The 21,224-nt window shown below is 43.1% G+C and overlaps 1 protein-coding gene across 1 annotated transcript; it reads left to right on the top strand.

Moving 5' to 3' along the window:
* The first annotated feature begins 770 nt into the window (after positions 1 to 770).
* On the top strand, positions 771 to 13,570 carry ACP3 (acid phosphatase 3). Its single transcript, XM_066245522.1, has 2 exons — positions 771 to 935; positions 12,140 to 13,570. Exons 1-2 carry the CDS (start codon positions 782 to 784, stop codon positions 12,256 to 12,258), a joined length of 273 nt encoding a protein of 90 aa, XP_066101619.1. The 5' UTR covers positions 771 to 781; the 3' UTR covers positions 12,259 to 13,570.
* The last annotated feature ends 7,654 nt before the right edge of the window (positions 13,571 to 21,224 follow it).

The following is a 21,224-nucleotide window of genomic DNA, read 5'->3' on the forward strand; positions in this document are numbered from 1 at the left end:
TGAATTTCTGTCCTGCCACTTTGGCAAATAACTTTCACAAGCACCTCATACTAGCTTTACTGAGACTGATTTAAGCCAATGGGCCTTCCCCAAACCATATATATATATATATTTAAAATTTTATATATTTAAAATATATATATATTTTAAATCAAGTATGAAGACAGCCCTCTTTAATATGAGATAATGTATAAATTTGAATATATGCCCACTCCCTCTTTCTGAAGTATGATTTTGATAAAGTCTTTTCTGTATGTTCAAGTACACGTTATACATTATTTAATTCAGTGTTTATGACCTGCTTAAGGAGAGAGGAGATAGATTCACTCAGAGGGAAAACTAAGAATTACTGAGAGATGAAAAGAGAAAAGGAAGGAGTAAATTAGTAGCATAAAAAGGAAAGAATAGAAGAAAGAAACCCCAATACCCCACCTGCCCCCCAATTCTTACTCCAAGATTCATCAAACCACCCCCAACTCCTCCAACCATGGCCTTTGAGCCTCTGCTCTGGTTAAGTGTCCTGGTCCCTACTTCATATGCCCCTGGTCATCGGACAAACCAGCCCCCACCCATTTCTACCCTCCAGATCTTCCATACTTGCCCCAATCTCCCCATCCCCACCCCTATATTGGTTAAAATCTACTCATTCCCATAAATTCTCCTACTAGTCCCTCAGGTGATGTGTTACAGGTCAAACAGAAAGAAATTCAGTGGCAATTCAACAATGCTGAAATGACAGCTCTCTCCTCTTCCTTCCTCCTCCAGGGAGTACTTCCTCGAGATGTACTATCGGAATGATACTCAGCATGAGCCGTATCCTCTCACAATGCCAGGCTGCACCCCCAGCTGCCCTCTGACAAAGTTCACTGAGCTGGTTGCCTCCGTGATACCCCAAGACTGGTCCACGGAGTGTAAGATCACGGGCAGGCATCAAGGTACTAAGGACATGTTGGATTAGGTTGCATGTGGAGCCCACAGAAAGGGCAGGACACCCTTTCTTAAGGTTGATGGTACTTTGACAATATAACTTGGCCATTATCTCCAGCTTTAAAAGAAATCGGTTTGGGGTGATAATTGTATGTACCAGAGACCCCAATTTTAAGCAACTCCTACCTCTCTACTTCGCCCTGCCCCAACTGACCATAAACCTTGACTTGACCATTCTCAGTGTTAATATAAAAGGACAAAATATAATCAGAGGTAAAACTTTAAAGTTCATGGGGCTGCCATGAGCTTCATGACTGGCCACATTGGACCTTTCATTGTTTGAAGATGTCAAGACTTACTTGAGCAGAATTAAATGAGTCTGTTATTTAAGTATCTGAAGTGGAACAGATTTCAAACAAAGTCCACAGTCTCAGGGAAAGCAAATACGGGAAGACTTTAATTTTAGGTTAATGGGCAAAAAACCAGCTTACCCATTACTTCCATCCTTCTCGCAAGGAGTAAAGAAATACAATAGAGAGATCTGGAGAAATAATCTACACCAGAAAACTGATCCTACCTTTTAATATTTCTGCTAAAACATATTGGATGACAGAGCTAAAAAATAAATACTTCTTTGTATCCTTTGGCCCTGGAAAATTCATGTTACTTTTGAAGACACCAAAAGCAAACTGGCCCAGAAAACTTTGCTGTACATAATACATATGGCAGCTTTTGGAATACATACACAAATCAGTAAGTTGATGAGAACAAGATATTCAGGCACAACACATCAGAGATGAGAGCCCTGCGTGAGTGGAGTTGCTCATGAAGCTCCAATGGTCAGAGATATTGACCATGAAGTTGATTTAAGAGAGGAAGTATGATGTCACATGTCAAACTGGAACACAATTAGACATGTCAGAATGTCCTGAATGCATCCAAGGTCAAAACTTATTGGAATGTTGAAAGTGTGGTTGGATAACCTGTTCTGAAGACAAAAACAATGCGTAAGGTTTTTATCTTGGTATCTTAAGATAAACCTAAGTCCTCACAGGTCCTGCTGAAACTACTCTCTACATAAAAAGAAATCATGTTCAAACCACAGCTCTTTTTATTATAGAGTCCTAGAGATTTGCCATATGGCAGATGCAATATGTCTAGAGAACGGTGTGCTACATTACCATTCCGGCTAAAGAAGAAGTAATTTCTAGAGATGATTTCTACTGGATGTCAGAGTCCAGGGCAAAGCCATTCCCTCTCCCAGTTGGTCATGGGATAACTGACATGAGATATTGATTGAAATGTTTATTTGTATTATTTCTTTCCCAAGTGAATATTTGACCTCAGGGCCATCTTCTAATTATTCTTTCTCCTCTATGCATGTAACTCTCTCCTCCAGAAGTGAGGCAAATGTAAAATAGTGAATAAAGTCTTTATGAGGAAGTTCAATACCATTACCTTGTATGGTGAATTTTGAAAACTGTGTGTTTAATTGTAATAAAGTTCCTGAAGGACAGATTTGAGGAACTCTCTTCTTTTGAGGTTTTATTTTAATGTAGAAAGAGGAAAAGTATAGAAAGTAAAATTAGCCCTGGCCGGTTGGCTCAGCGGTAGAGCGTTGGCCTGGCGTGCGGGGGACCCGGGTTCGATTCCCGGCCAGGGCACATAGGAGAAGCGCCCATTTGCTTCTCAACCCCACCCCCTCTTCCTCTGTCTCTCTCTTCCCTTCCCGCAGCCAAGGCTCCATTGGAGCAAAGATGGCCCGGGCGCTGGGGATGGCTCCTTGGCCTCTGCCCCAGGCGCTAAGTGGCTCTGGTTGCGGCAGAGCGACGCCCCAGAGGGGCAGAGCATCACCCCCTGGTGGGCAGAGCGTCGCCCCCTGGTGGGCGTGCCGGGTGGATCCCGGTCGGGCGCATGCGGGAGTCTGTCTGACTGTCTCTCCCCGTTTCCAGCTTCAGAAAAAATACAAAAAAAAAAAGAAAGTAAAATTATTTGACTGGCTTAAATTAACATTATACATTGTTAGTAAATAGACTTTAGATACAAGCTAAGCTGATTGATGGCTCTACTTCATCTACTGAAGATAAAATTTGCCAAGAAAACATCCTAGGACAATTCGCAATGTAGTGGGAAGTAAAGCGATACATATTACACAGAAAAACAAGGGGTTTTGTGTTGACTACAGGATTGTTATGGGGACCATAGCTAGCTAGCTACCTGGATTTGGAGGGAGGGAAGGAGGTGTTAAGGAATGTCAGGGAAGGCTTCTTGCAGTAGCTGACCCATCTGAAATCAGTTTGGGTGGAGCTTTCGAATGGTGTGGTGCAAGGTACTTGAAAGGCATTTCTCAAATATTCTAGTAGCTTGACACTGAAAAGAATAAGTTACATACTCAGCAGAAGCCTCGGTCTTCAAAGAGATTCCCGCAAGTTTCCTTCAAGGGGCCAGTTCTAGAGATAAAATGTCATCTGACAAGGGCAAGGATTCTACCCTGGTGTTTGCTGCTGCATCTGTCCTTAGCACCTAGAAGTGCTTGTGCCTGGCACTGATTGGTGATCGATGAGTATTTGCTCAATGAACATATAAATTATTAACCTTTTCTCCCTGAATCTACTCCTAGATTCTATCTTGATTTGCAGAAAGACCTGAGTAACCTGGGAGATATTTTAGACCCCCTCCCTCTCCATCCTCCACAGCTAGTCTGTCACTTCTTATCAAAACTACCAGTGGCATGTCTATAGAAATCTTTTCCTCAAAACACCACTATCAGCCTGACCTGTGGTGGCGCAGTGGATAAAGCGTCGACCTGGAAATGCTGAGGTCGCCGGTTCGAAACCCTGGGCTTGCCTGGTCAAGGCACATATGGGAGTTGATGCTTCCTGCTCCTCCCCCTTCTCTCTCTCTGTCTCTCTCTTCTCTCCCTCTCTCTCTCCTCTCTAAAATGAATAAATAAAAAATTTTTAAAAAAACAAAACACCACCACTATCAACAATTCAAGATCCACATAGAATGAAATATAATTAAGCCTCAAAATATGTTAATAAGGCCCTGGCCGGTTGGCTCAGTGGTAGAGCATCGGCCTGGCGTGCAGGAGTCCCAGGTTAGATTCCGGGCCAGGGCACACAGGAGAAGCGCCCATCTGCTTCTCTACCCCTCCCCCGCTCCTTCCTCTCTGTCTCTCTCTTCCCCTCCCGCAGCTGAGGCTCCATTGGAGCAAAGTTGGCCCAGGCGCTGGGGATGGCTCTGTGGCCTCTGCCTCAGGAGCTAGAATGGCCCTGGTTGCAACAGAGCAATGCCCTGGATGGGCAGAGCATCGCCCCCTGGTGGGCATACCAGGTGGATCTCGGTCGGGCCCATGCAGGAGTCTGTCTGATTGCCTCCCCGTTTCCAACTTCAGAAAAATAAAAAAAAATTAAAAAGAAAACAAAAATATGTTAATAAAAAGCAAACTCGGGGACAGGTGTGCTGGAGCCAGCCAAAGCAGGGCAAGCGTGGCGTGGGTGCATGGCTTCCCAACTCCCAGTTCCACAACTTCATTTTGGGAGTTTGAAATTTCTCATGGTGTCATGGGTGGACTATTTTCACCACAGAAATCAGCATATGCCACAAATCAGAGTGTTGCTTTTTGACTTTTGTTTTATTAGATCCGGTTACCAGCACACAATTGGTTTTAGCTCATAGAAAGCTTGTTAAGAGTCTAACATGAGGTGGTCTTCAACAAAGTGAATTTAGTATTTGAACTTACTTAAGTAAAAAAAAGGCCATTTGTTTTATATGGTCTCAAACAGTGATGCTAGGGGCAGCAGGTAAACATTTCAGGAAGACAGATTGTGTACATATTAGAAAACTTCTGGGACTGGATGTGTCTGTTGGGCTGGGTGGTCACTTGCCTTGACAGAGACACTACGGAGCAGGATAGAGCATGAAAGTTTGCAGTGGTAGAATGACTCCTTGGTAGGGAAACCAAACTTAGCAGATAAAAGTATAGGATGCCCAGATAGTTTTAATTAATAGCTCTAACTGTTGGATTTTTATAATTTATTTTTAAAGGCCAAATTTAGAACATTTAGGGTGTTCTGAGAAAGCCAATACAGGAAGCAGGAAAAAGCCATTAAGTAAGGACATGTTCTAGATAGATACCCAGAATGCCTGGCCGCCCTACTCCTTAGGGCATTTCCACCTGTGAAATCTTGAGCCTACCTGTAAGGCAGTGTTTCCAGCTAGCAAACCCAATTAATTTAATTCTCATATCAATTAAATTAATCAGAGCCTTTGCTAGAACTTTCATAAGTCTAAGTTCCATACTTAAGTTCCATGTTACTTAAAAATAATAAAATTCTTTTTTAGAAAACGCTTTCTTAATTCCAAAATTTTACTAACACAATCAGACATTCTTCAACTAGCACTCTCCCCACCCCCACCTCAATCCCCACCTTCAGTTATTTCATAGGAAGGAGATTGACTGGTGGCTAGTTCCCATTTCCCTTAACAATCCTTGCACAACTGAAAATCTACAGCACATATACACATGCCCAAGAGTCAACCATGAGCCTTAAAGGCGGGATTTATACCTTTTTCCTTCTTGAATTTCCAGGCAGTCAACAATGCCTAAAACCTGGTATCTTCCATCGATATTTGCTAATTAAATAAATGTTCAGCCCTCAATACGTAGCCTGACTTCTTTATGGCTGGACCCAGATGTCAGAAATCTGGACTCAGTTGTTCAATAAATAGGGGAGAGAAGCTATAAATGAGCCACAAATGTGATCGCACTATAAAGATGAAGTCATTGACTATAAATACCTATGTATATGGGACCTGTTTTCAGCACAGTCACCTCGGCATTCCCTTGTCCCCCACTGCTCTTTAGAGGCCCAGTTTAATGATACCCCTCCCAGCACTCCTCCCACCTCAGAAATGAGGCCATCTGATTGCAATATTTTTTTCTCGTCCTTGTTGCCATTCTTATCAATTTCCCAAGACGTGTCTCATCAGTCATAAAAGACATTGGGAACTTACTTTGGTACACACTGACTCCCTCCTCTCTTCCACGCCTGCCCTCACCCGAGGCAGTTTGGTCGGCCATAACAATGTTCCATCTCATACCACGCCCACCATACCAATATCCAGCCTTAGATCAAATCAAACACACAGTTCTTCATTCCAATCTGCTGGGTGCAGCTTAAGCCTATTGTCACCATTTCAAACTGTGAACGTTGAGGTTTCTATTCCAACCTCAGCTGGATGGAGCTTTCAACCCTATTTAGTAAATACTGTCACCCTCACTGGCCTCTTTTCCTGTTTTCTACAGAAAGGCCTTAGTATTTTCCTGAAATGTATAATTCTATCTTGGCTTCTTTAATTGTCATGAGCTGTCCTAAGGAGACCAAGATAATCCACTGAAAACCCTTTTAGGTTTTCCTGTCACAACCTCACAGTAGCTCAGCAGCTTTAACCTGCCTTTACTGCTGTTTTCTCAGGAAAACGTGTTCCTCCTTGAGAAACTTCACTCCTTTCCTTGTGCCTGTGTTCCCAGCTCTTCCGTCTCCTTGGGCCTCAGTGAACCTCTTCGTTGGCTCCATCGCCTCTCTGATGAAAGCGCCCACATCTTCCTCTCATCAGGAGTACCCTCTAGCGCCAGCCCCGTCTCACTCCCTTCAATCCCAATTTTCTCGAACTAATAACTTGCATTCTCTATTTCCTCCTCTCCCTCATTCCTGAACTATCCTATGAAATGATGTTCATCCTTCCTGTATGTTTTCTGAAACTTCCTCTTTGAAAGCCACCAGTGCCTGGTTCAGCAACCTCTTTCCCTGTCAGCACCACTTGTCTCCATTTTGCAGAGAGAAATGCTGGTCCTTGGAAAATCACATGCCCCAGAGGTGGGGTCAGGATTCAAGCCTGACACTTTCCAACACCTTATTTCTATTTACATCATAGTCCCTTTCCATCCCGTACTGTCTTATGGATCATTTCCTTAGGACAAATTCCCCAAAATAGTAATAGTGGGTCAAAGTATATGAATATTTAATAAGCAATAGATATTTATGGAGTAGTAGGTTATTATCCTATCTCAATCTTGCATTTGAAACAAAATTTATAACCTCCTCTACTTCAAATTAATCCTTTTTAATGTGCTTCTAATCTCAATTTAAAGCCTGGTCACCTTTTCATTCATAGAAGGTAGGATGCACAGGGTGACTTCACCACAACTTCTTTACCAGTATATTTAGCTCACCACAAAGCCTGTCAATGCTACTTCAGAAGTATTTCCAGAATTCCCTCATCTGCCTTCTCAGGGCCATCACTCAGTATCTCCTCAAAGGCATTTGAATAGCTCTCAATCAGATATATAGTGTCTCCACGATCCCATCTTCTGCCATAGTTTTGGGTTTGCTAAAAACACAAAATGGGTCGTGTCACTTCCATGTGTAATAATTGCTGATGATTTCCTTTGCGCCACAGCAAACCAGGCCTTCTAAACCTGGACCCCAACCTACACACCTGGTCTCACCTCACCATAACCTACACTCCAGTCACAGGCAACTGCTTATGATCTCCCAGACATGCTCTTGTGCTGCTCCCTCTTGCTCCAGGCAAAATCTTCCTTCTCTCCCAGGCCAGCTCAAATCTGATCGTTTTCTCAGAAAACTTTCCAAACTCTTTTTGTTTCAAATAGAATACTTTGTATTAATTGCAACTTTCTTTCTGATCCAATGCCATATCTTCTAGACCTCTGTGTTACTATGAATCACAGTATCTCGTCATTGTGTATCTGATATCCCCACTAGGTATTGCATCTCCTCAAGATCAGGGATCATAGAACCCAAGAACCTAACACACAGCTGGCCTGGCATGTGGTGTGTGCTCACTGCATGCCTAGGTAGGCATGAAGGAAGGAGAGAGGGAAAACACATTCCATGAAACCACCATGGCAATATAGCAAAAAAACAAACAAACAAAAACATTAAAAATAATTTCCAAATAAAGAAAGCTAGACATGAACATTAGTTTTTAAGAATCATTAGTGTCTGCCTTCCTCCTTCATTTCCATTTAGTCCTTTCCTCACTTCCTCAATTCCATTTAGTTCCCTCCAACTTTACATTAACTCCATCCTCAGTACTAATGGCACCCAGCCACCAGGATCTAATTTTATTAATATTCACCTCCCCGTGATGCTGAGGCATCCTGACATCATGACCCAGAAGTTCTAGATCATTAATTCATCCCACAAATATTTATTGAGCACCTGCTATGATCTAAGTGCTTGGGATACATTCATGAACAAAAAAGACAAAATTTCTTTTCTTCATGAGGCTTACATTCTATTAGGAGGAGAAAAGGATGAACAATAAATAATAAATAAGTACTTTGTAAGGTGAAAGTCACAAGCACCAGGCTGGAGATGAGTGTGGGGAGAGGGCATGTAAGTGTCAGCTTTAAATGAAAGCCCTCACTATGGAGGTGCCTGACCTGTGGTGGCGCAGTGGATAAAGTGTTGACCTAGAACACTGAGGTCACCAGTTCAAAACCCTGGGCTTGCCTGGTCAATGCACATATGGGAGTTGATGCTTCTTGCTCCTCCTCCTTTCTCTCTCTCACTCTCACTCTTTCCTCTCTAAAATGAATAAATAAAAAATTTAAAAAAAAATGAATGCCCTCGATGAAAAGTTTAGATTTGAGCTCAGAAGGTGATGCAGCTGCCTAATGCGGAGATATGTAAGAAGAGCATCCAGACAATAGTAACAATACAGCAAAGGTGATAAGGGGGAGTGTGTCTGGTGTGTTTGAGGATCCACAGGAAGGCTTGTGTGGCCAAAAGATAATAAGTGAAAGGAGAGAAATAGAAGAGGAAATCCAACAGGTTAAGAAGGCCAGGTGATGAAGAGTCTCATAAACTGTTGTCATTAGGATTTGGGTTGTCATTCCAAGTGAGATGAGCATTCTTTGCAGACTTTAAGTAGAGGAGTGCCATGATTTGACTTGAAGTCATTTGGCTGCTGTGTTAAAAACAGATGATTGTAGCCCTGGCTGGATAACTCAGTTGGTTGGGACATCAACCCAAAGTACACCGGTTGCCGGTTCAATCCCTGGTCAGGGCACATACAGGTCAATGTTCCTGTCTCTCTCTCTTTCCCTCCCTCTCTCATTAAAATCAATAAATAAAGATTTTTTTTAAAAAAAAATAGACCTTTATTTTAGCAATTATTACACATAGTTCAGTGCTTTTCTCATGATGTCAGGATGCCTCAGCATCACGGGGAGGTGAATATTAATAAAATTAGATCCTGGTGGCTGAGTGCCATTACTACTGAGGATGGAGTTAATGTAAAGCTGGAGGAAACTAAATGGAATTGAGGAAAGGACTAAATGGAATGAGGCAAGAAGGCAGGAGACAGGTCTGGGAGAAAGATAGGAGCTAAGGAGCAGTGGTGGGGTGGGGGTGGGGTTGTAATCCTGGCAAAAGATGATAGGGTTCAAAGCAGAGTGGTGGCAGAGAAGGGGAGAAACCATTGGTTTCCAGATATAGTTTTTGTTTGTTTGTTCGTTCATTTGTTTAGAAAGAAAGAGACAGGAGGAGGGGAGGAGAGAGATGAGAAGAATCAACTCATAGTTGCTTCCCTCAGTTGTTTATTGATTGTTTCACATACATGCCTTGACCGGGGAGCTCAAGTTGAGCCAGTGACCCCTTGCGCAAGTCAGCAACATTGGACTTCAAGCCAGCAACCTTTGGATTCAAGCCAGTGACCTTGGGATCACATCAATGATCCTGCGCTTGAGCTGGCAAGCCCGTGCTCTAGTCTGTGACCTCAGGGTTTCAAACCAGGGCCCTCAGCATCCTGGCAGACACTCAAATCAACTGTGCCACCACAAGTAAGGCAGGTTTCCAGATACAGTTTCTGACAGAACCAAGAGGATTTCTTGACAGGCTGAGTATAGGATGTGATAGAAAGAGAGGCGTTAAGGAAGACTCCTAGAGTTTTGGACTGTGACACTAGAAGAAGGAACTTTCCATCAGCTGAAGTGGGGAGACTGTGGGGGGAACAGACTTGGCAGGATGTGTGGGGGAGGGGTACACAGAGGTCGGGAGTTTAGTTTTGGAATGTCTCTTAGATGCCCAAGGGAGTATGTGGAGGACACAGTGGGACATATGAGTCTTGAGTTGGGAAAAGATTGAAATTTGGAAGTCCTTAGTGAATTGATGGGTTTTTTGTTTGTTTGTTTTTTTTACAGAGACAGAGAGCGAGTCAGAGAGAGGGATAGACAGGGACAGACAGACAGGAACGGAGAGAGATGAGAAGCATCAATCATTAGTTTTTCATTGCGCGTTGCAACACCCTAGTTGCTCATTGATTGCTTCCTCATATGTGCCTTGACCGCGGGCCTTCAGCAGACCGAGCAACCCCCCTGCTGGAGCCAGCCACCTTGAATTCAAGCTGGTGAGCTTTTGCTCAAACCAGATGAGCCCGCGCTCAAGCTGGCGACCTCGGTACTCTGCATCCCAGTCTGACGCTCTATCCACTGCGCCACCACCTGGCCAGGCGAATTGATGGCTTTTAAAATTATACGACTGATAAGATCCCACATATTCCATCTCTCTTCAATGATAAAGTTAGGCTACATAAGTGATACCATGGAGCACTAGGGTTCTGGGGCCAGAGCTGCCAGGATCAGAGAGATCTTTGCTCTCCCACTGCCAACAAGCAATCCCATATTTTTACAATGAAAATCAGACATACGTTTAGAGGTGGTACAAACTGATATTTATGATGTCTGTACTGTAGTGGAGTAGGTGTGTGTGTGTGTGTGTGTGTGTGTGTGTGTGTGTACAGGAGGTGATTTTCCAAATGAAACTATGAATAGTATCTCACTTAAAACTGCCCCATATATCTGCATCCTGACTGGTCAGCCATCAAAGGGATACATGTAAACAGAGGTACACATTAGCAATAGCATGCAGTGGTCCTAAAAAATGCTTGCTGTCATCAATATGTGCTCAAGGTTTCCTCTCTAAAAGATATTTACCAAAAATCGAAGATCTAAAAATGATAGTTCACTTCTTTTCTACCCAATTGAAGATAGCAGTTGAGTATTCAGAAATTCCTTTGACCCTGAGGCCATAAACAATTAGTCATTTTATTTATTTATTTATTTATTTTTTTGTATTTTTCTGAAGCTGGAAACGAGGAGAGACAGTCAGACAGACTCCCGCATTCGCCCGACCGGGATCCACCCGGCACGCCCACCATGGGGCAACGCTTTGCCCACCAGGGGGTGATGCTCTGCCCACCAGGGGGCGATGCTCTGCCCCTCCGGGGCGTCGCTCCATTGCGACCAGAGCCACTCTAGCACCTGGGGCAGAGGCCAAGGAGCCATCCCCAGCGCCCGGGTCATCTTTGCTCCAATGGAGCCTTGGCTGCGGGAGGGGAAGAGAGAGACAGAGAGGAAGGAGGGGGTAGGGGTGGAGAAGCAAATGGGCGCTTCTCCTATGTGCCCTGGCCGGGAATCGAACCCGGGTCCCCCCGCACGCCAGGCCGACGCTCTACCGCTGAGCCAACCGGCCAGGGCCAATTAGTCATTTTAATTGTCGAAAAGTACATCAAGCTAATCCTGGAAGGGGATTTTTTTTTTTTTTTTTTTTTTTTTTTTAACTTACTGTAAGGGGATTTAAGAAATATGTACTTCTGTCAAGGGCTTTCCCTTCGGGGAGCACACCCACGCCTTCCTCCCCTGCCTCCTCCTCTTCTTCCCCCTGGCGCCCTTGCCTCCCTCTTTCTCCTCAGCTCTAAGGAGCCCCACCAGACTTGCAGCCAGGGAAGCAGTGGGCGTGGCAGCTGGTCCCAGGCTAACCCCCTGAACCTTTCTTCAAGGCCCTCTTTTCCTGCCTTTCTTCCTGCACAGCCAGTAAATTCTTTCTTTACTTGCTGTGAGAGAAAAAGAGAGAGAGTGACACTTCAGTCAATTGCCCTCCCTGGAAGGGGGGGAGGCACTGAGGCCCAAAGGTCAAAGGTCATGCTGGCACTGGGACCTAGGTCATCTCCCAACTCCCAGTCCAGTGCCCTTTTCCCCACACTGTGCTGAGTTCAAGGCTGCTTCACAAACGCCACTGACTGACATTTACAATTGAGGCAGAAGTCAACACCAATGGGTGATCATCACAGTTTTCCAACCCATTAATTTTACATTAATGCTCCCCCTGTTTCCCCACAGTTCTAAGGATCGTCCTCGCCGTTGCCTTCTTCCTGGTGTCTGGTGTCCTACTGGTGCTTCTATTTACCCTCATCCGCCATGGGCCCTGCTGGCAGCGAGAATCCTATCGGAGCGTCTGAACAGACGGCTGGGAAGCAGCATCTCTCAGTGACGCAGCATTCGAAGGACAGCTTCACCGCGAGGGCATCACCCTGCCCACACTCTTCCTCTGGAGTCTGCCTAGAGCAGGAACTTACCATAATGCAGGGACAGCTGTTGGCCCACCTGATGAATGGACACTCGGGTTGCTTAGTTAGGACTCCTCAGTGTAGAAACACGCTCTCTGCCAAACGTAGTTGTAGTCTCTGGCATAGGTGTCCAGAGAGAAACGAGAACTCAAACTCCAATTAGCATTTTGCCTGTAAAGATCCAAAGAATACAAGGTGTGACAGAGACATTGATTAAAGAAGACTGGATAATGGGAGAAAATTAAAGGAGTAGAATGTTATAGGATGATTCTTAAGAAGTAAGACCCAATCAGAAAGTTTAATAAATTATTTTTTCAGCCATTAATTAATACAAACATACACACTCTGGCCCAGGATTTGACCGCCAACACATACATACACATATCTATATTGAAAATGCCTTAGAAAGAGGTATTTAGGCCCTGGCTGGTTGGCTCAGCGGTAGAACATTGGCCTGGCGTGCAGGAGTCCTGTGTTCGATTTCCGACCAGGGCACACAGGAGAGGTGCCCATTTGCTTCTCCACTGCTCCCCCTCTCCTTCCTCTCTGTCTCTCTCTTCCCCTCCCGCAGCGAGGCTCCATTGGAACAAAGATGGCCCGGGCGCTGGGGATGGCTCCTTGGCCTCTGCCTCAGGCGCTAGAGTGGCTCTGGAGGCAACAGAGCGATGCCCCAGAGGGGCAAAGCATCGCCCCCTGGTGGGCGTGCCGGGTGGATTCCGGTCGGGCCCATGTGGGAGTCTGTCTGACTGCCTCGCCATTTCCAGCTTAGGAAAAATGAAAAAAATGAAAAAAAAAAAAAGAAAGAGGTATTTAATTCTCATAATCTATAGTATCAACTACGTTAGTTGTAGTTCAGGTCATTTTCCTACAATTTCTACAACAGGGAATAACGAGAAAATCCATGTACACGTTGTTGTTGTTGTTGTTTGGTTTTGGTTTTTGTTTGTTTGTTTGTTTTTACCTCAACTATCAGAGCTGGATATTTTTAAAGTTCTGATTTCTTTATTTCATTTTAAAATTAAGAGGTTTTATTTTGATAAGGGTTATTCATGGCCATGGCAAAAGGATAATGTATTTTAATTGCTACAAATAGATGTGAATTTCTCAAGTGATCAGGGAGATGGAAAAGTAGCCTGAAGGATGATGACCAGTTGCCTCGGCTCCATGCTGGGTTTAGGCCAAACTGGAATATATAAATAAATATATATATATATATATATATATATATATATTTTTTTTTTTTTTTTTTTGTGCATTTTTCTGAAGCTGGAAACGGGGACAGACAGTCAGACAGACTCCCGCATGCGCCCGACCGGGTTCCACCTGGCACACCGACCATGGGGCGACGCTCTGCCCACCAGGGGGCGATGCTCTGCCCATCCTGGGCGTCGCCATGTTGCGACCAGAGCCACTCTAGCACCTGAGGCAGAGGCCACAGAGCCATCCCCAGCGCCCGAGCCATCTTTGCTCCAATGGAGCCTTGGCTGCGGGAGGGGAAGAAAGAGACAGAGAGGAAGGTGCGACGGAGGGGTGGAGAAGCAAATGGGCTCTTCTCCTGTGTGCCCTGGCTGGGAATCGAACCCGGGTCCTCCGCACGCTAGGCCGACGCTCTACCGCTGAGCCAACCAGCCAGGGCCTATTTTTTTAAATTTTTAAACCTTAGTTTCATAGGCTAGAAATGGAGAGTCATGACTAGATTAACATAGAAGTAACATCTAGTTCTCACATTCATGTGAACAATTTGTTTTTTTCATTTTGTACTCTGGACTGGTCATTGTCCAAGAAAGCACTTTCATGAATGGTAGTACCATTGTAGTAAGCCTGAAATTTATTCTTAACAATTTTATTCTGCGTTGAGCTTCCAACCATCCAGTTGTTGGGAAATTCAGTCTCCTTCATTGGTGGTATTCTTCATCAACTCGGGTTCAACTAAAGGTTCCAGAGGTACCTGGTAGGAAAAGACAGAGAAGGGTCCATGAGGCCGCTGTCCAAACTGGTCTCCAATCTGCTCACTTTCCATTCCCACATGGTGTTCTGAAAGTAGGCGGAGGAGATCTGTGCCATGGCTCCCAAGGCCACACGCTTGGAGTTAGCCAGCCTGGCCCTGTCCAGTCCCCCGCTGGGGTGATAACTGCAAGCAGTGCTGGGATTTTTTTTTATATAAATAAATTTTTAGTTTAATGGAGTGACATCAATAAATCAGGGTACATATATTCAAAGAAAATATGTCCAGGTTATCTTGTCATTCAATTCTGTTGCATACCCATCACCCAAAGTCAGATTGTCCTCCGTCACCTTCTATCTAGTTTTCTTTGTGCCCCTCCCCCTCCCCCTCTCCCTCCTTCCCTCCCCCTGCCCCCCGTAACCACCACACTCTTGTCCATGTCTCTTAATCTCGTTTTTATGTCCCACCAATGTATGGAATCATGAAGTTCTTGTTTTTTTCTGATTTACTTATTTCACTCTGTATAATGTTATCAAGATCCCACCATTTTGTTGTAATTGATCCAATGTCATCATTTCTTATGGCTGAATAGTATACCATGGTATATATGTGCCACATCTTCTTTATCCAGTCTTCTATTTTTTTTACACTAATTAAAGCCTTTAAGCAAACTCTTGGCCAATACAGCAAGAATCCATGAAAGAGTAGTGTCCTTAACATGTTCACCAAGTGCTGGGATCTTTGACATGCACAGAACGCTCTCAGAACCCTACCCCATCTCTTAGACTCGGAAATCTTCCTCTCCCCTTGGATTCCACAGCTTCCACCTGTAAAACTCCAAGCACCTACCTCTACCATTCTGACTTTCTACATAATTCTCCCTGAGCCAAGGCTATTGCAAACAAAAGCCTGAGAAATTGTCTTCTCTTGCCTGGCAACTGCTGCATTCTTCTGGAACATAAGAGGCACACAGGCAACCAAAAAAAAAAAAGCAAAAAAAATGAAAGATTTGGCTACATTCTTGGCTTGGGAAAGGGAAAAACATCTATAGCAGCAAGAACAAAGGAGACAGTTCTGTCTCCATAAAGTAGCCAGCCCTTTCAGTAAGGAAGCCACACTATCTTATGCTAATAAGTGATGAGACTTTAAAATAGAAGCATGAACAAAACTGCAAGTCATGGATTTTCTCATTCATTCAACAGACATCTATTTGCTAATGCCTGGTTAGATGCTAAACTGTCCATCGCTAATGCGATTATTAAGATGTTTGTCCCCAACAAACTATCTTATTCAGGGTCTACAAAATGTAAAAGTAAAAACTTTCACAATCTTTTCCTCAGATATTGTCTTACCATTAATGGCTAAAAGGACCTCTATTTTCTGTTGGTTCTGAGAGATTTTTTCACATCCCCCTTTCTTTTCCTTCTACCATCTCTCTGGGTCCTGCCCATAGAGTATAAAAAGCTCTCATTCCCAACTTAGTTTTTTCTTTTACCTTCCACAGAACTACACTGTTGATTAATGCTGAAATCGCTTTTCATACTTCATGGCAGTATTCATATGTGACAAATGAAAACTCAAAGTGACAAATGATCTGTAGTGATAAAGCAGAGAGCACAAATGTACTGTAACATTTCTCAGGAAATAAGTTAATCATCCAAATTCACTAGGAAAGTATCTGTACTGATAAAAGTGACTTTTTGAGATGGGTCAGGAAAAAATCGGTCCAGTTGACATGATGATGAATAATATTGTTAGAAAGAGAATTGCTGGGGTTGAGATAAGCATTGCTCTGAAATGCATTCCCCGCATTTGAACCACTATGGGGGACTTTGAACAGAATTAGAATATGGCAATAATTACTACGTCAATGTAGGGACATTCCCTACTATAAAAAATATCAGCATTGTATACATAAGAAAGTTCTAAGGAAGAGTTGTAGGTAGCATATTCCTAGCTAGAATGGCATTGCGTAAAGAAAGTATTGAGAAAACATGACTATAAAAAGAATAACTTGAGGCATTGGAAGGACACAAGCGTTAGAGCCAAACATTTTATGGGAGTCATTCAACAAACAAACCTTTTTTTAAAAAAAATTTTATTGAAATTTTTGGGTGACATTGATTAATAAAATTATACAGGTTTCAGCTATACGAGTCTATAATACATCATCTGGATATTGCATTTCTTTTCTCAATCGTGTTTCCTATTTTCTCAACTTCCCATTGTTTGTCTTATCCTAATATTGTTGCCATTGTTTCTTTCTTCATAGCTGGGATGGTGGGGTGCTTGGTAAGTGAAATCCAAAGTGTTAGTTTTCTTTTTTAAAACTGTCTTTATAGAAACCCCATTTGAACAATAAGGGATACATAGACAATAAGGGGTATTTGGGTGCTTTAGATCAGGGCTAATAGAAATATAATTCAAGCCACAGATGAGAGTCACATATGAGATTTCAAATTTTCTAACAGCCACATTTTATTTTTATTTTTTACTTTATTTATTTATTTTTTTTTGTATTTTTCCAAAGTGAGAAGCAGGGGGAGGTAGAGAGACAAACTCCCACATGCGCCCAACTGGGATCCACCTGGCATGCCCACCAGGAGACGATGCTCTGCTCATCTGGGGTGTTGCTCTGCTGCAACTGAAGCCATTCTAGCGCCTGAGGCAGAGGCCATGGAGCCATCCTCAGCGCCCAGGCCAACTTTGCTCCAATGGAGTCTTGGCTGGGGGAGGGGAAGAGAGAGACAAAGAGAAAGGAGAGGGGGAGGAGTGGAGAAGCAGATGGGTGCTTCTATTATATGTGCCCTGGCCAAGAATCAAACCTGGGACTTTCACACGCCGGGCTGACACTGTACCACTGAGCCAACCAGCTAGGGCCAACAGCCACATTTTAAAAAGGTAAAAATAAAGAATGAAGTTAAATCTAATAATAAAATTTATTTCACCAATGCATCTAAAATATCACTTCAACATATAATCAATATTTTTAAAATACTAATGAGATATTTTAGTGTCTTTTTTTTGTTTTTTATTTGTATTTTTCTGAAGCTGGAAATGGGGAGAGACAGACAGACTCCCGCATGCGCCCGACCGGGATCCACCCAGCACGCCCACCAGGGGGCAACAGTCTGCCCACCAGGGAGCAATGCTCTTCCCCTCCGGGGCGTCGCTCTGTCGCGACCAGAGCCACTCCAGCGCCTCGGGCAGAGGCCAAGGAGCCATCCCCAGCGCCCGGGCCATCTTTGCTCCAATGGAGCCTGGCTGCGGGAGGGGAAGAGAGAGCCAGAGAGGAAGGAGAGGGGGAGGGGTAGAGAAGCAGATGGGCGCCTCTCCTATGTACCCTGGCGGGGAATCGAACCCGGGACTTCTGCACACCAGGCCGACATTCTACCACTGAGCCAACCAACCAGCCAGGGCCGAGATATTTTAGTTTTTTATACTAAGTATTTGAAATTTCATTTTTTCTTTTTTAACCTCATAGCATATTTCAATTTAGACTAGGCACATTCAAGTCTCACTAGCCATATGTGGCTGGTGTTGGCCATATGGGACAGTACCACTTTAGACCATTAGATAACAATCTTTTTGAAACAGAAAGAATGTATTCTTTGTTTTAATTTGTAAAATCCACTTTCAGGTTATTGTGAAAAAATAAGAGTCATTTTTTTTTTTTTTTTTTTGCATTTTTCTGAAGCTAGAAACAGGGAGAGACAGTCAGACAGACTCCCGCATGCGCCCGACCGGGATCCACCCGGCACGCCCACCAGGGGCGACGCTCTGTCCACCAGGGGGCGATGCTCTGCCCATCCTGGGCGTCGCCATGTTGCGACCCTCCTGGGTGTCGCCATGTTGCGACCAGAGCCACTCTAGCACCTGGGGCAGAGGCCACAGAGCCATCCCCAGCGCCCGGGCCATCTTTGCTCCAATGGAGCCCTGGCTGCGGGAGGGGAAGAGAGAGACAGAGAGGAAGGCGCGGCGGAGGGGTGGAGAAGCAAATGGGCGCTTCTCCTATGTGCCCTGGCTGGGAATCGAACCCGGGTCCTCCGCACGCTAGGCCGACGCTCTACCGCTGAGCCAACCGGCCAGGGCCATAAGAGTCATATTTTTATGTCTACATCTTACTATTTTTGCAAGCATGCTGAATCAATAAAAGATTTTTCTGAAATGTTTTATTTGTAAACCTGCCTTAAGTAGCAACTTACACTTTTTCTAAAAACTACCCTAAACTAAACGAACAAGTTCCTCTTCTTATTAAATGTCTTAAGAAAAAAATTGACAACATGATTAGAAAATAAGTACTGCTAGATTTTGGGGGGAGGGTGTCTTTTAAAAGTTTTATTAATTTTTTATATGTAATTGTATTCAAAACAAAAATAAATGCAGATAATACAAAAGAGTATAAAATACAAAGTAAAAACTCTTCCTGCTCATTTCCAATCATTCGAGGCAACGCTGTCAACAATATCTGGTTTTCATTTCCCTAGTGATTCACATTAATTTTATGAACTATTATACTTTTACCTCTATTTTCTAAAATTTCACATCTTTCACTGCTCTTATAACACATGCTGTCCTCTTACTTGTATATTTTTTTTATTGAAGTAATTTTTAAAGGGTACATGAGCACTAAGCTTTTCTGAGTCTTTTTTTTTTTTTTTTTGTATTTTTCTGAAGCTAGAAACGGGGAGAGACAGACAGACTCCCGCATGCGCCTGACCGGGATCCACCCGGCACGCCCACCAGGGGCTCTGCCCCTCAGGGGCGTCGCTCTGCCGCGACCAGAGCCACTCCAGCGTCTGGGGCAGAGGCCAAGGAGCCATCCCCAGCGCCCAGGCCATCTTTGCTCCAATGGAGCCTCGGCTGCGGGAGGGGAAGAGAGAGACAGAGAGGAAGGAGAGGGGAAGGGGTGGAGAGGCAGATGGGCGCCTCTCCTGTGTGCCCTGGCCGGGAATCGAACCCGGGACCTCTGCACGCCAGGCCGACGCTCTACCACTGAGCCAACCGGCCAGGGCCCGCTTTAAAATTTTATAGAAGAGGAGCCAAGTCTTTTGAACCAATTTTTTGCTATGTATTTTTGTGTTAGAAGTTACTATTCTTAGTGAAGTGACTCAAAAGGAATTTTCTTCAATCCAATATCCCTATGTTTGGGTCATTAATCATTACCAAATACAGAGAACAGGAGAATAGGATAGCAGAGCCAAACTGTTTGGCTTCAAATCCAAGCTCTACCACTTACTAGCCATATGATCCTGGACAAGTTATTTAATTTCTTTATGTCTCAGTTTCCTTATCTGTAAAGTATGAATAATTGTGATACCTACTTCAGAGAACTATTACAGGAGTAAATGGGTTAATACTTGTAAAGTGTCAGGAACAATGCCTGGCACATAGTGGATACCATACAAGTGCTGGTTAAATAAAATGTTGAATGGAAAGGGTAGGAATTTATCATTCCCATTCTTATTTTGAGTTTTATGAAGTTGAAACAATGATAAGATGTCATTTTTCATTAATTCTTTGTATACTCTTGAAAATGTTTTTTGTTTTTCAATCTTCTTATACGACATCTTGAAATGACAACTGTTATTAAAATGATGAAAGTTTTATTTGCTGGAAAAACAAAAAAACTTCAGAGCTTATTAAAACTGTTACTTTGAGAATTTCTTTCTTTCTTTCTGAGAGAACACAATATTCCTAATATTCTCAAGAAGAAGAAAACAACTAGATTTTAGCACAGGTCAACTGTAATAAAAGGCTTAGAAAAATAAGTCAAAATGTGAAGACAGATTCCACAGTGAAGCCAGCTTCAGTTCACAAATGTGAAGGTAAATATTGCAGAAGGAACAAAACCCAGCAAGCCATTGCTTTTCTAAAGATTTGTTATCTTGTTAGTAATAAAGTAGAATAATTTAAATAAAGTAGAATAACATTCAATGTATGTGGTAGATACCTTTTCGACTTTTCTAGTCTCTTGCTATATCTCAACTTTTTTCTTAGAATTATGGAAGTAAATTGCCTCTTTTTTGCCCAAGTTTTATTGACCACATTGAATTATATAGTTTTGGGAATTAGTTAATTAGTCTCAGTTAATGCCTAAGAAGTTACTTTTCATTAAAATGTGGAAAAAGTACCCATATGGATGGGAATGTGTACACTTGGAGTATCTTAATTTCATTAAAGCAATTGAAAAAAAAAATTCCTGTAATCAACAAATACATTTTGTGTATATATATATATATTTTAATAAACACTTATAAGCCATTTAGTATGTGCTAGTCCTGTGAGGCAAGTACGAATAGTAACATCATGCCCATTGTACAGATGGGGAGACTGAGGCTAAGTAATCTATCTACAATAAAGAGAGCTGGAAGGTGGCAGTGATGGGATTTGAACTCAAGCTGTCTTTGCTCGACACTATACTTTTAAACCGCTGAACCACACTGCATTTCTTTGAAGAAAAAAGTACTTGATAAGATTTTTAGAAAATCATACCCCACTCTTATTTTATTTTGTTGTTATTCCTATCCAAAAATGTCTCTTACTTGTGTGACATTAATGCCTGAAGGAAACTGACTGCTAAGATGATACGTGAGGACCATCCAAAAGAAACATCACTTTATTTTGAGAATTTCAAACTTGATGCCTCTTAATGAAAGTTAAGGGTTCTTTTTTTTATACTTTATTCAGGAAAATAACATTCCTATTTGGCCACTCAAAGTCCTTGAAAGATTTGGGAAATACTAGCTCTATTCTCATAAAACATCTAATTCTCTTGATTAAATTGACCTGCCGCCTGACCAGGTGGTGGCACAGTTGATAAGAGTATTGGACTGGGATGTGGAGGACTCAGATTCGAAAACCCGAGGTTGCCGGCTTGAGCACAGGGTCACCAGCTTGAGTGCCGGGTTGC

The sequence above is a fragment of the Saccopteryx bilineata genome, chromosome 10, assembly GCF_036850765.1.
Source record: "Saccopteryx bilineata isolate mSacBil1 chromosome 10, mSacBil1_pri_phased_curated, whole genome shotgun sequence".
In the NCBI taxonomy this organism is placed as follows: Eukaryota; Metazoa; Chordata; class Mammalia; order Chiroptera; family Emballonuridae; genus Saccopteryx; species Saccopteryx bilineata.